This window comes from Saccostrea cucullata, unplaced genomic scaffold, assembly GCF_032062105.1.
Source record: "Saccostrea cucullata isolate Sc308-1 unplaced genomic scaffold, CSIRO_AGI_Scuc_v1 ctg2489, whole genome shotgun sequence".
In the NCBI taxonomy this organism is placed as follows: Eukaryota; Metazoa; Mollusca; class Bivalvia; order Ostreida; family Ostreidae; genus Saccostrea; species Saccostrea cuccullata.
In genome coordinates this window covers 1-15,398 of record NW_026935486.1, presented here as the reverse complement: position 1 = coordinate 15,398, position 15,398 = coordinate 1, and the positions used below count along the sequence as shown (strand labels likewise).

The 15,398-nt window shown below is 33.4% G+C and overlaps 1 protein-coding gene across 1 annotated transcript; it reads left to right on the top strand.

The window, feature by feature from the left end:
• The first annotated feature begins 855 nt into the window (after positions 1 to 855).
• Positions 856 to 7,869, top strand: LOC134242994 (uncharacterized). Its single transcript, XM_062725202.1, has 3 exons — positions 856 to 1,102; positions 2,784 to 2,917; positions 7,732 to 7,869. Exons 1-3 carry the CDS (start codon positions 928 to 930, stop codon positions 7,867 to 7,869), a joined length of 447 nt encoding a protein of 148 aa, XP_062581186.1. The 5' UTR covers positions 856 to 927.
• The last annotated feature ends 7,529 nt before the right edge of the window (positions 7,870 to 15,398 follow it).

Genomic DNA, 15,398 nt, shown 5'->3' with positions numbered 1-15,398 from the left:
TGATAACGATCCTCTAAAAACTAATGTCCAAATAACTGTATCTCACTTCCATTCTCAATGACCATGTAGTGTAGGGCAGCGTTGTGAGAATTCCATCGGCATCGAAAGCAAGTTTTATAACTTGCCTTATATGGATTCCCACTTCCGCCCCAGCCCAGGGTTGAACTCCCAACCTACGGAATCTGTCTCCTAGCAGTGCAGGAACAGCGCGCTAGACCGCTCGGCTATCTAGGCAAGTCAAAATACTTGCTTTCGATGCCGATGGAATACTGGATCACACATTTCTGGATTATAGTATTTATATTTTTCATTTATACACAACAAGATTGGCACTGTCCCTGAGTATTAAGAGTAAACTTAAAATTTGTGAAAGTACAAGGATAAGTCAATCAAACCCGCCAAAAAATTCAAAGTTTTAATGACTTTTAAATGAAATAAGATTTTTAATTAATTTTTGTGTGAAATGCTATTGAAAATTAATTTTATCTTTTTAATCAATATAATTAATTTACTATGTTCCTATAAAATTGTTAAATTCTTAAACTTGTTTTCTCTGGTTATATTCTTTCTTGCTTAATTTAGGCCTATCGAAAACAATCTTGACCATTATTACGTATTGTTTTACCAAGCCCTATTTTCTAATGACAAAATTATTTTAAATTTTAATGTTTAAATGATACACTTTCATATGTTTCATGTTGAACTCATTGTAAATAATGTTTGAAGAATTTAAAAACACATTTAAAAAAATCTTTGTAACAAATACCTAGTTTATCTATGAATACCTGTATCTAAGCGTCACCAAAAAGGAAACGAAAGTAAAGGAAAATTTTACATAAAACGATATTCCAGTACGGAAGTATTTTTTACCATGGGTAGCCTAGTAAATACCTGGGTATATGTGGAACAAGTAAATAATTAATAAGAATGTGTAGCAAGGAGTCTTTAACGAGACGGTGTGTGCTTGTCAAAAAAGTTCCAGAGGGGTTGAATTACCAATGTATCTACAATATTCCTGGTGTTGAAAAGTTCCAACGCCAATATGAACTCAGTAATGGCAATGGAGGAGAAAGGTTGATCGTTTTGTTTAGAAGCCAAGAAGGTATGTTTAACGATGAATCCCGATTTTTATAAAGTCTTAAGATATTTTTTTGGTATGTATATTTTTTGTATCTAGGCACAAAGCTAAATTAAACATCGAAACCAAACGTTTGGGTCAATATTTTTCATTTGGCGTTACGGTACACTTAAAATAACATTTTTCGATGATATTCATTCTTATCAGAAATCTTATCTTCGAAGTTTTCCGTCCAATATCAATCATTGGGCAAATTTTTCATTATTCTATTTTAAAACAGACACATTTTAGTTGTGACAATTTAAGTTTCACATAATCAATTAATTGACTGTTCTGCACTCGCAGAACAGAGGAACAAAGGACATATATGTATTTACACAACATAATCAGTAGTGCCCTACCCCACAGGAAAGTCTGACTCTGGGGCTTAACATTTAACAGTTTTCGAAAAGGTACTCTTGCTCAACATAAATATTTGTTCAATACCACAGAACATATTTTAAAGCATTAAATTCAATTTCAGTATATAATGATAAGAGCCCCCAATGGTACGCCTGACCCAGCTAGGGGTCATGAAATTAACACTTTTGGAAGAGGCATCCTTCATCATCATGATTAGGTACTTAGATCATCGGCGTAATATCCAGGAACAAAGGAGACTAACAAAGAATTGATATATTTTCACCATATACATGTAATCAATTAGAGGCCGCCTTAACACCAGAACCCCTGACTTCTGGGCCATGACATTCTTAATCTGGGAATATACACCCTTCCTCGTCATAACCATGTACAGGGTTTATTGGCCTAATACTAAGGAGCAGGGGAGAAGGTTTTTCAAAGAAATAATGCATTTTCACTTTACATTCAACAGAGTCCAACCCTAGCATCAGAACCATGCTCCTGGGACCATGAATTTTAACCGTTTTGTTGAAGAGCTTAATTCTTATTAAAAATATGTCAACAGTTGACTTATTTATGCCCATGAGTAAAGATATATTTATAGACTGTATATATTTTAGTAGTTTTTGACCCATTCTTCGGGTCCCCGAGGACGGGGACCAGGAAAATTATAAATTAGTTCCACTTCACCCATACCTGCTACACTGTGGAATTATTTAATTCGTGGGGGGGGGGGGGGTCAATGTTTGTTGGTAAGAAAAATTTGACCTGTTCGTGGGGACGTAATTTCGAGAGTTACTCCTAAAAAGACATTTTAATTTTAATCAATATGCTTACAAAATAGCCGTTCTTGATGTAAATTCGTGGGTAAGGATGACCCACGGAAACCACGAACATTGATCCCCCACGAATAATGATGATTCTACAGAAAGCCAAACTTGGTTAATATTTGGTTGAGAGAAGAAGTTAAAATGTTCAAATGTTAATGGACGACGAAAGACGACGGACAAAACAGATAGCAATAGGTCACCCAGGTAACTCGGGTGAACTATAAAGACAGATTTGCACTTTTTCAACATAGTATGCTTACCCTTCAAAAATGCTACGTGAAAGTAGCTGAGTTTACATTCTATAGAAACAAACTGACAAGAAACATTATTATTTTGAGAGAAGAAACAAACCAAAATACAAAACTGCGTATTCTATAGTTTCTTGTTTTGGAAGTACCTGTATTTTAAGATTTGGAAGAATTCATTTACATTATTTACATGTATTCGAATCTAACTTTTTTATTCATTTACAGACGCAGAAAAATCCTTAAAGGAAGGTCATGTTGCTATAGATTCTGATGGATGGAAGTTTGATCTTCCTGTTAGAAGCTGCCCAGATCGCATCATCCCTGATGAGTGGATAGATAAGTCCACTAAACCTGATCTAGTTAGTATTTCAAATAAAGATATGATGTTTATAGAAATAGAGGAGGTTTTCATTTCGCTAATCTTTTAAAATATCAGTTAAGGAAGCAAATCTGGAAGTCTTTGAACTTAGCATGTTACTTGTTTAGAGTATGATAAAGAAATCCACACACATCCTATAAATGAAAAAAAATTAATTCCTCTCACAATAAAAGAAGACGTGGTTTTGGCTTCATAAAGCCCTTAAAATTTATTTATTCAAAATGTAATGAAATTGGCTTAAATATAAGTAGAGTAAATGAATGGACATTCATGGTGTCATTTTAAAAAAGAAAATATGGGAAAACGCACACAAGTTCATGACGTCAGAACAAAGATTTAGAAGGTCATTTTATGAATCAATATGGATGGATTTTTAAGAGCGAGCACAGTTGTACAATCAACTCAGTCTAGAATGTGGCGTTTAATTAAGGAATTTACGGAGACAGTCGTGCGTCTGGTTGAACGAAACTACAGGCATAGTCCAATATTAATGAATTTCTTTGTAGTTTCATTGATAAAGAAGAAGGTATGGTTTTAGTTTTATTGTGCCCTAAAAATGTAGTGTCATCAAAAAGTCATAAAACCTGCTAAAATATTAGTCAAGTATATGACTGTGATAAATCAGGAAAGAATATGGCACAAAGGATTGCCATTCTGTAAATATGACATCATTTATGTGATGCATTTCTGTTTTTTAACAGAGAAGGCCTCAAATTAGCCAATTTCAATGGTAATTTTCTATAGATAATAGTGTCTACAGCCGTCGCCCACTTTCATTTTTTGATACATGTAATTATGTTGTGAAAAAACAATAAAAAAAATCACATATCTAAAAATCTTTGTGGGCGATCCTGTGGACAACATTTTCTGAAAGAAAACTCCAATGAAAATTGGTGTCTTCTACAACTTTTGAAGAAAATACGGGAAAATGCACATGTTTATGACGTCACAATATAGCATTTAAAAACACATGTGAGAAAAATGATTCGTAGGATTTTTTTGCATGGAATTTCAATGATTCAGCAAGCATTGGTTTTCATCTTTTACACCAGTTTTATTTTTTTAGAAAATCACAGGGCAAGATTTGTATAGAAACCATACCTTGATCTTATTTGTTGTTTCTCGTCCTATTCAAGAATTTATCAAAATGTTTTACCTTTCCTTGGCACTCAGAGTCATTTAAGTAATGAAACATTATTTTTTGAAAGATATGGTCTCACATCTGCAAGGGATTTTTATTATGCAAACGCCTGCCGTGAACCAGCTAGGGTCTCATTTTTTAGGTATCATCTGAAGGACCCGTAGCATTCACTTCAAAGTGCCGAACGCATGAAGGAGGAACATTTGCTATTTATTTCTCAACTTAGGTCATTTGCGGACGATATTCACATATTTACTGTATAGCAACCTTAATTATTATTTTTTTATTTCTTTTAAGCTCTCAGCAAACCAGTTTTTAAAAATATTGGCCATTATCGATAAGAATCCTCTTAATAGGTGAATTCCACGAAGGTATCATACACATGTACCAAAATTTCCGTTGTTCTTACTTGTTTGTTAAGTGATCTCGCTAATATAATACATATCATTTTCATATTTTAGAAAAACACAGGGCCAGATTTGTATAGAAACCGTACCTTGTTTCATTTTCCAGTCTGTGTATTTCAAACCACTCAGGAATAAACCGGGTACCTTTGAATAAGTACACCGCACAACAATTATTTAAGCATCCCCTCACATGTTTAAGATTCTGATATAAGTTAAAATATTACTTGCTTAACTTTCGTTACGCACGCACTTACTAACACCCAATCCGCCACACACGCACACAAACCCTTCCAAACTCAACCCACACACAAACACCCATACAAGAGCGTTAATATATTCTCTCGAATATTCTTTTTTCTTTTGCTAGTGACACAATTTTACTTTTCATAATTTCCTTTCGTATAATTTATAATATATATATATCTAATACTTCAAGGTTTTGGGGTTTTAATAAACATTTCGAGTTACAATTTGATTTATTAATCAGCGAGTTTTTTAAGACGTTATCACATTCTGGTTTACATGTATTGATAAGTGAAAATTTTATTCTAAAGACTGGTACAGTTTGATGGATAAATCAATGAAAAATTTATCTTGATTGATTAATTGTATGTTATTTGACGTTCATTTGAGAATTTTTCACTTTGTCATTCAGGATTTTCTAGAAGGGGCTAGTTTCTTCTCTTTTTGAGCGGTGATCATAATTAATTATTTCTTACATAATGTATCCGAATGCATGTGCCCTTTATATTTCGCAGCTATATTTAACCTTTAAGTTTTATATCAGCTTGCTGCAGTAAAAACAAATGTTTATGTTGATTTCCAATATCTCGATCGTAACCGATTACAGACAAACAAGACAATTCTTCACCAACAGTTTCTTAATTTTTCTGTGCTTTAATATGCACAAAAACATGACTAAATCGAAATTGAGACAAACCGTAATTGGCGACAACTGTACGTAGATAATTCAAGCTACATGTATATGTAGATAAATATAGTGATTGAACAAGAGCTGGTGGGAAGTAAATGTTTACATGCTTGAAAAGTACCGACAATAGCAAACTGCAATCGTCGACTTCACTGTAACGTAGTAATTCGAGCTACTTTAAACATTTTATGTAATCCTTTGTGTTTTTAATACATTATATAGCATATCAGTTTTGGATATTTAAAACCTATACATTTATTAAGTCACCTGTAACCGTACATTTAGTTTACAAAGCTCTCAATTCTTAACTTAATAGACAGCTTTTTGCTAATTTATTGTACAATTACAAGTATCTTCATGCACAGGTTTCAATGTTGAAAACAACACACAAAATGCAAAATATTTTCTGAACTTAATTAGTTATGAAAACAGGCAAATAATGTTTTTAATTAATTCCAGAGTTATGCATGAATATCAAACAGTTGTATATGAAATGTTCAACAGTATATCATCCTTGGAAATGACAAATCCAATGCAAAAAAGATACAAATGTAATATCCTGAGGCATAATAATTTTACAACATCCAAATACAGAAGTTTTTTTATTAGTAAACAAACGTCTCATCCTCTTCACAACATTTATACATGAATGCTGGACGTGGTAGATCCATCCAATGAAAATATATCCAGCGACAATTAAAATTTCAAAAGAGAAAGGCATATTTCCTGATGAAATAATAATCTCAATAGATGCACTGCTGGCGGAATATTTTTTAGGACTGCAGGGATCACAAATTTTCATCTTTTTCATACATTTTCCAATATCTAAATCCACCATATTTCTATATATGAATTCTTTTATTTACTCTCTGCCGCTGTTCATTGTTGGTTCTATTTTATAATCAAACTGTAAAAGATTTGTGGCCTGTTTTTCTCTGTTATTAAATGTTCATCAATCTCAGCTTTATACAAGCGGGTCGCCGCTGTTGTTTTCAAAGAATGTTCCGTGAAGTGTCCCTTAATTTCTGAATAGTCACAAAGATTTACGATATATTTTGTCAAAACTTGAACTCCGACTTCAAAATATGCATACCTGCAGGTTTATGCTTTTCTGCTTTACATTATTCTGTGACCACCCTTTGGTCCGTACTTTGGAGAAATATGCATAACTTGCTCCATCTGATGAGGACATATTCACTTATGAAGTTTTACATGGGAAGTGCTCAGAAATCAAGTGAACTATCATTCAGATCTAAATTTACCTTACACTGTCTATTAAGTTAAACAATACAGCTATTTTTTCATCCCGTTTGTTTTAACCTCTCACTCTCTGGACAATCAAGTGTGTTACGTAATCAAAGCAAATACATAACCATCACCTGGGACAGTTTATTAAGTTAACAATAGAGAAAATGTTTCAAGTAGGATAAAGTCCTCAAAACTGTCCATTCTGTGAGAGGAAAAACTATTCTCGGTCCTTTGGGCCTCGAACTATTCTTTCTCTAGCTCGTAGAATGGACAGTTTTCTGACTTTTTCCTTTACATAGCTAATTAAGATTTCATGAATGATTCTGACTTCAGTTTCAAACCCGTTCAAACCATGCAACTAAATATTTACACTTTAAAAAATATATAAAAACTTCATGTTAATTATCTCAATTTCCCCTCGTTTAATTATTCACGTACTAGTAATTTGAATGAAGGATATGGAGATAACGAACAGTATTCAATCTCAAAGTCCATAGAACAATACAAAATAAGAGCAGAGCAAACACGGACCCCCGAAACATTAAAGGACGGATCAGGTGCCATGGAGGAGTGAGCATTCCCTGCCGAACGGTCAAACCCGCCGTGTGCTCCTTGTCATGATCAGGAAATAACGAATAAAATCCGTCGTCAATTTAATTCAGTGTATAAAAAATGGACTAACAATGGGTATGAAAAAAGTCAGTCAGCATTTGACTCAATGATAAATTGTATTTGCTGACAAGGTCATTGTATCGACCATAGAACTTACGAAATGATGACTTGAAACGAGTTTGTTGATATTCTTGTTTCATCAACTTGCTTGTCAATAATTTACCGTATCGAATCAACTGAGATATATATGTGAGATAATCGACACTATTATTTAAAAAATAAAATAGCGAGATATTTTCTTGCGAGAGGAATTTTATCTTCAATTGATTTTGACTTATTGATTGATCTAGCAAAAATTTAAGTGATGATATTGAAAACAAGATTAGTATTATAATTTTAAAAAAATCTGTGTTTAACAATAAATCATGCGAAATTTGTTTTCTTTTTTTCTTTAGTCGTTTATCAACACAATGGAAGAGTGTGTCAGTGCGATAAGTATAGGACTTAAGGAGGAAGGCAAGTGCACTAATAGTTTATGTAAGGAAGGTTGTGGAGAGAATAAACAGTATTCAATTATAATCAAAGTCCATTAAACAATAATAATTTACTATCATTTGGGGAAGTTACAGTCCATAGATAGTTAATATCTAATAAAAAAATTATTTGCAAAACTTTGCTAAAATAATTTTTCTTTGATAATTTCTTTACATTTATCTAATTCAAATCTTGAATTTTGATTTATGTTAAACATTTACAAAAAAGAAAGAATTCAACTACAATGAGAATTTTCATATTCAATGACAGTAATCTGTACCCAAACTCTGCTATGTTTGACTATAGCTAGGTGCTTTTGATTTGTTTATATCTCCCAAACATTGACACACGAACGGACAACACTGGTGTATTTTGTTCAGGTTATATATCTCTTCATTGTATTCTTACTTTTCTTGACAATATCTTTAATTTACTAAAACGAAACAGATTTCAACCTTTTTATCAATTGACAATAGTTACAAAAAAAAAATCATGGTCAGAGATAATTTGTTTTGTTTTTGATAGATGGTAACAAGAATTCCAAAGTGGAGAAAGAGAAAGTAGAAGAAAAAGCAGAAGACCTAGAGAGCCAAGATATATACATTCCTAAGTTTGTCATTCCACCTATAACTTCACACAGTGAGTACTATTAATTAAAATCAAATCAAATGGAATAAAATTATTTGAAAATATAGTATACTTTTTTCACATTTTAATCTCAAGTATTTTAAATTCTTCCGTAAGTAACAACACAGTCTTATGTACAATCCATGAATGGTTATCTTTCTTTTTATATTTATGCTTTAATTTTATAATGAATTATATTAAAAATTTTAATTATTGTCGGTATATCAGAGAGTATTGTGACGCAAGTAACAGAGTTTCCTTCGGGCAAAAATTCTAGAGAAGAAATAAAAGGTAAGTCTGCAAAAAGTTACACGTAAAGTGGAAAAGACATGATTTTATTTTTTTTCTATGAAATGGTCACACTTCAGTAAACATTGTAGTCATTAATAATGTTTGACATTAATATGCCTTACTTTTTGTTAAACTAACATATCTTTATATCAAATACATCATAAACATGTGTTTAAAAGTAAAATATTAATTCTCTTAGGTGGTGTGTTAGCAATATTGTCTAGTGTATATAATTAGATAGAATGAAACTTCCCACAAATATTTTTACACACGATATTGTGCCTATTTTTTTTCTTGAAAGTAGTATTGCAAAGATTGACACAGTAATTTTTGTATCGTAAAATGCTTATGATGCATGTTTATCAGAGTATTATGTAACTGATGGACATTGAAGAAGAGAAAATTTGGTCTTATTATGGATGGAAAACCTTAAGGGTAGATCAAAATAGAAGCATTAATGTTTTATACACCAGTTGCAAGTATTCAAAGGAATTGAGGTGAAGCTCTGCGTGTAATTATTCTAAAGAAGATTTAGAGATGGGAACTTATATATGAACAACTTAGTAGCTGATGGTCCGTAGCTCGTTTAACCCGAGGAAATTTACAAACCACGAATTTCTTATATGCATTATAATTTTATTGCACGATCCTCCGAGAAACATGAAGATTTATTCAGCAAAGAAAATAATCATATTCCTGAGGTCTTATATGTAGGCTGAGGAATATAGAAATTTTACTGCATTGCTGAATAAATGTTCTTATTTCTCTCATGATCATGTAATGAATGAAGTTTCACAAACTTTTAAATCCATTTTTATTTCTAAAAAAAACCATTTAAGTGTCTTCCATTTTTTTCCTCTCCTTTTGTAACCAACCTGGCGAGAGAAGATAACAATTTCTGACACTATTTGGTAGATGTGCTCATTCTTTTATTGTAGTTCTTGATATTTTTGTTTTACAAACGTTTTAATTAAACATATTGTGGAAAAATGTACGAGGTTTTCGATGTAGATGAATATGACGAACAGGATACCAAAATATCAGAGGTTGGAAAAGGAACCAAATAGCCAAAATTAAAAAAGAAAATGTCACCCTTTAGGATGACTGTCATAAAAAACTACATAATGCTTTAAATTACAGAACGCATAACCACCTTTCATTGCATATAAAAAGTTTTTCTATATGTTCATTAAATTTTAAAGAGACAGAAACGCTGATTAATAAATATAGTCATGTTACTTTGGATTCAAACGAACAAACGTTAAATCCTCCCGATGCAGGCAGCCCAAATTCCATTATTCCAGATAAGTTGGTGGAGAATACACAAGCAAGGCCAAATGATGCAGTAAGTATTTCAAATCAAAATATGTGATGAACTAAAGAAATCTAAGCAAGATACTTTTTCCTTGTATTATACTTAAAAATTGTCTTTTAATGATGTGGAGAAAATTAAATAGGAAACTTTTTTTCCTTATCACCCGTTCTCTGTCGTGTGTTTATAACATTTCACGTTTTAACTTCTTTTCAAAAACCAATTAGGCAATTTAACCAATGGAAATACAAAGTATCTTGGGTAAAGAACAGATTAAATTGTTAAAATGAAACGTCAATCCTTTACAAGGGGAGATGATTAAGAAATGACAAATATAGGCTTGGGTCTCTCTATAAACTTTTTTTTCTTGAACCACTGGGTCAGAAAAAGTGAAACTTATTTGGAAGCACCCTTGGGTTGTGTCAATTCTAACTTTTCCAAATCATGACACCGGAATCAGGTGCCACTGCGAGAACGTAAAAGCATCCGATTTTTATACTATGGAAACAACCTTTACCGTGCCTGTGGGTACATAGGACAAGAGACCGACTCCTCCACTTCTATCTTGAGTATTTTTTTCCAGTTCCCCAAGTTATTTGTGTTCTCTCATTTTCATCTCCATAGCCCTTAGCCATGTGTTCTTTGGCCGACAAATTTGCCTCTTCCCTTCTGATGTCCATTTAATATCTTCTTTGGTGATGTTGTTGGCTGGTTTTCTGAACACATATCATATCCATCGTCAATTATGTACAATTATAAATATGTACGTTATTTCAATAAAGTTCTCATATCGATTGTGCTTGCTTTCTCATGCAGTTCCACATCGGTAATTTTCTTTGGCTAGAAAATCCGTATAATCTTTCTTAAGCATCCAAAGATTTACTTGATCGTATAAAGTAATGCATGAGAATAAGGTTATTAGATTTATAAAGACTAAGGATTCTTTTTCAGAATTTATTGATATTCAAACATAACAAACCTAAAGTAAAAGAGCAAAATAGCAGTTTTTGAGTATATGCAAAGGTATGAGTGAAACATTGATAAATTCTGGGGAAAACCACGTTTACTTCATTAATAACTGGTATAAACAGACATTTTTGTTAGGACATGGAGGGCTCTAATGATTTGAGTATTTTCTCGTGTGCTGCTGGGTTTTAAAACAATAAACTACATGTATATAAATAGGTATGATGAGGGAGATAATTTTTATAATTATATTTAACTTTGTATAGGGACCAGGGCATACTTACGATATGAACTCACAAAATCAACATAATATACTAATACAACCAGAACCGTCTAGCGGTATGAAGAATCTAAAACATGAAGATAGTAAAATGCCACCAGGCTTTATGATGGGACCACAATCACAGTACTATCCACGACGTAATGCTTTTCCACAAATTTCAATGCCTTTAATCCCACAGCTGTCAGTACAAAAAATATTGGACCCACCTACTGGAGGTATGTTGAACTTTGCCTGACCAATATGTAAGAATGTTTTATAAAATATTTGTACGTGAAGGTATTTCTACAATTCCCGGGACATTAAATCTGATTTTGTCCAAAATGCATTTAAAAAAAGAATAAATTTGGAATTCATTTTGTGCAATAATTGCATCGGCTTATACTAAACATGTTACATTTACTTGTAATAGACTAAAATCTTCTCAAACTCTTTTCAAAACTTGAAACTAACTATTTATGACCAAACTGATGTTTAGTATTCTTAAGGACTCTATTAGAAACTTTAAAAACAAAGATTGAGGAAAATGTATATTGTTTACAAAATAAGACTACCATCTACATCAAAAGGAACTCACCCAACCACTTAGTCCCTGAAGTAATAAAACAGAGAGGACAGTTAAACTGTAAAGCCATGTGCTCAGGTCTGAAAGTGCATAGACAGATACTCGCGAAGTAGACCTCAGCAGTAGTGCGAAAGATCAGCTCCTCCAAAACAAGCTATTATCAGAAAAAGCTCACCACAGCGGAGAGTAAAGAGATCGGTGGACTTTCAGAACTTTAATGAATGCAAGGAATCACTCCCTTTTCAATGGTATGTGTACTAGTGATTTTGCCGAACTAAGAATTCGTACTGTTAAACAACAAATTTACGAAATCAAACAGGTCTTGATGACAAAAAACTTGATTTTGACAAAAACAGCTTCTCCGGGCCTAGACAGATCAGTGCCTCAACTTGGCTCCTTCAAGGTCAAGGAGCGCGGGAAGAAGTTGACAGGGTCATCAAAAGCTGTGCAAATAAGGCTGCTCATTGGATGCAATTCCAACTGCGCTCTTGATTTTTAAAAACATTAACTGTTCTGTTTGTGGTGCTGCCGACCATTCCTGCGCTGGTTAATATACGCAGGTATGCTAACTGTTAAGGCAGCACACAGATCAAAATTCGGCGAATTTACACTTTTTTGTAATATGTACATGTAACACTAGTATATCGGAAAAGTTTTGCTATCATTATCCGTTCTATAAACTTCAATGGGACTTACACTCCAGGACGCAGTCTACCACGTCGTCATCACGTGATGTCTATAAATAGAAAAAATATGCCTTAATGAAAAGTGAACATTTCAACACCACCCCGGGGATAACTAAATTCTATTTGCTATAATATTTATGTAAAATAATCTCTGTACCATAAAAAGTGCTGATAGAATCCAACTCTCCTATTACAGAAATAATTATTCAACACTTTCAGATGAAATCTTATAAAACTTTTTACATTTTGTACAAAAGATTGAAAATTATTTTCATCAACTTTCATCAATACCCATTAAACATACAATTCTAGCAGCACTTCCCAACAGCTATAGAATAAGAACTTTCGATAGAAAGAAAAATTAAATTTCAAAGTTTGCGGCGTAGTGTTGAGCTTTTACATCTTTTTTTTTTACGAACGACAGAGGAAAGGCTGATCGTAAAGTAAGCACACTGTCTGTTTTTATTGTACGAAGAAATTGTAGAAATGTATTAGCCTACCTTATTCATTAGCTTTATTCAAACATGAATCAAGCATGATATCCATGCTTAATGATTTTGAACTCCGATTTCTTCTCTTTAGTTATATGAATTCTGGTTACGTTTCACTTTCACTCTGCTCATACTGATCAACAGTTATAACGTCAAATACATAAATATTCATTTGTCTCTATTGAGCTTCTGCATGTTTTAATTCATTTCTACGACCTCAAGTCAATCTTTAATTATAGATTTTACGAAATCGTTATCTCTAAAGTTCATGTCTTGTAGCTTACTGTGACGTCATATTGTACATGTATAGGCAAGTAGAATATCTGGTTGTAACCTTAACATAACGGGTAATCACTTTCAACCTTTTTACCAAAATAAGCTGAAACGTATACCTATTACACCACGTCTGAAAAGTCTGTACATGTATTGGATATGAATATTTTTGTAACAATAGAAAAGTGTCAAGTATCTCAGTCATCAGCAAGGTCATCAAGCGTGTTGTTGCACAGCAGCTAAATAGCCAATAGATCGCCGATAAATAGCTAAAAGGAGTGGTCTGCATGGTGCAGTCAGCTTATGAAACCGGTACCAGCACCTAGACAGCTACCTTGCGAATAAAAGCAGAGATAGAAGAAAACACTGGGTTAAAATGACGCTATGTTATTGGCCCTTCTTGACCTGAGTGCAGCATTTGACACAACTGATCACACTCTCTTGCTAGATAAACAGCATGAGGAAGTTGTACTGACAGACACAACACTCAGATGGGCACAATTATACCTAGGTGGCCGCATCCAAGCAATAAAAATCAACAGCAGTGTGTCCTCAGATGTGCCACTATCCACTGGCGTGTTCAAGGGTCTGTGCTTAGACCACTTATCTCCCACTCAGGTGTGTCATCAACCAATCAGCCATAAACCGTCGTGGATTCCCAGATACCACAGAACTTTACAGTCTTTTTAGTGTTTAAAAAACTGTCACTCTCTCTCAAGTCGACATCATTGTGGAGTACATAGCGAGTGTTCAAACCTCCTTATCTGTGAATAAACAAAAGCTAAACAATGAAAACTGAGATAATGTTCGATGCTAGTAACAATAACTGGTGCCATATGAAGGATATTTGCCTTTAAGTTGGTGAGGCCATTGTGTAAACCAACTTTTATCGGCGACAAATTTATTTCGCGATTTACCGGTGGTAAACTAGTTCGCGATGATTATTTTTTTTTACGATCAAGACGTTAAATTGAGAAAGAGACTTGAAGGACTGGTATGAGGCGAGAAATATTTTGCGATGATGCAGCTCTCGCGAACTTGAACACGCGAATAAAAGTTGGTTTACAGTAGTGAAACCAAAGTCTACTGTAATAACCTCTTTGCTACCATAGACATCACCTTATCAATAGAAACACTTGGTAGGAAAGATATACACGTTATGGCATGGGGATCATAAAAGTTAGACCAGCTCACTTTAGTCTCAGTCTCACTTTTACCAAAGGAATATATAGTGGAAAAGTGACACTGAGATCAAAAGTGAGCTCATCCAACTTTTATGGCCCCAGGCCTGTTCTGCACGTTAATTGTTTCAGAAAAGATAATACATTTCGCAGGTACATGTACATCAACATCCTCATTCGCTGTCTGTTAAATAACGTGTTGTGTTTAAATTGCTGGATACCATACATAATGCACTACGATCCTCATCAGTTCCAGACTACATGCGCAAGCTATGCCCTTTTTACCAGCCACAGACGACCTTGAGATCGACTTCTGATCTATGGAAAGAAAAGAAATCATAAAACAAATACAGTGTTAGAGCCATAAACACACAAGATGCCCAATTGGGTAATGAACTGTCATTGGAACTTTAGAGAGCTTAAGCACATGAAGCCCTCTCCAAGAGCTAAAACACTTTTGTTCAAGTGTAAATATAATTAAATCCAGTATAGTATCTAGAAATCAATGTTTAATCCTTTCCGACCAGCATTTCTATCCAGAACTGGCAGATGAATGCAACTACTTGTGTGCAGATTTTATCATGTCTTGTCAAATTTACCTTTTCATATAACTACAATTTTATTTTAATCTTTTCTGTTATGAATTATTTTATTATAGTTCTGACAGGTATTTATTGGTATATTATCATTAATTATTAGCATATAATACTATAAGAACAAGGTACTCTTTTAGTAAAAGTTCGCCCGATTATTTCCCCAAAATTAAATATGGATATTTAAATCTCTCTTTCATGTTTTTTATTGAAGTAATCCTCAGAGACACCAAATCATATCACAAAACAAGAAAACCAGTGCGCATGCGCACTGCGCACTGTCAAACAGATGTTGTATTTGGCTATTTTTGCCATTATTTGCA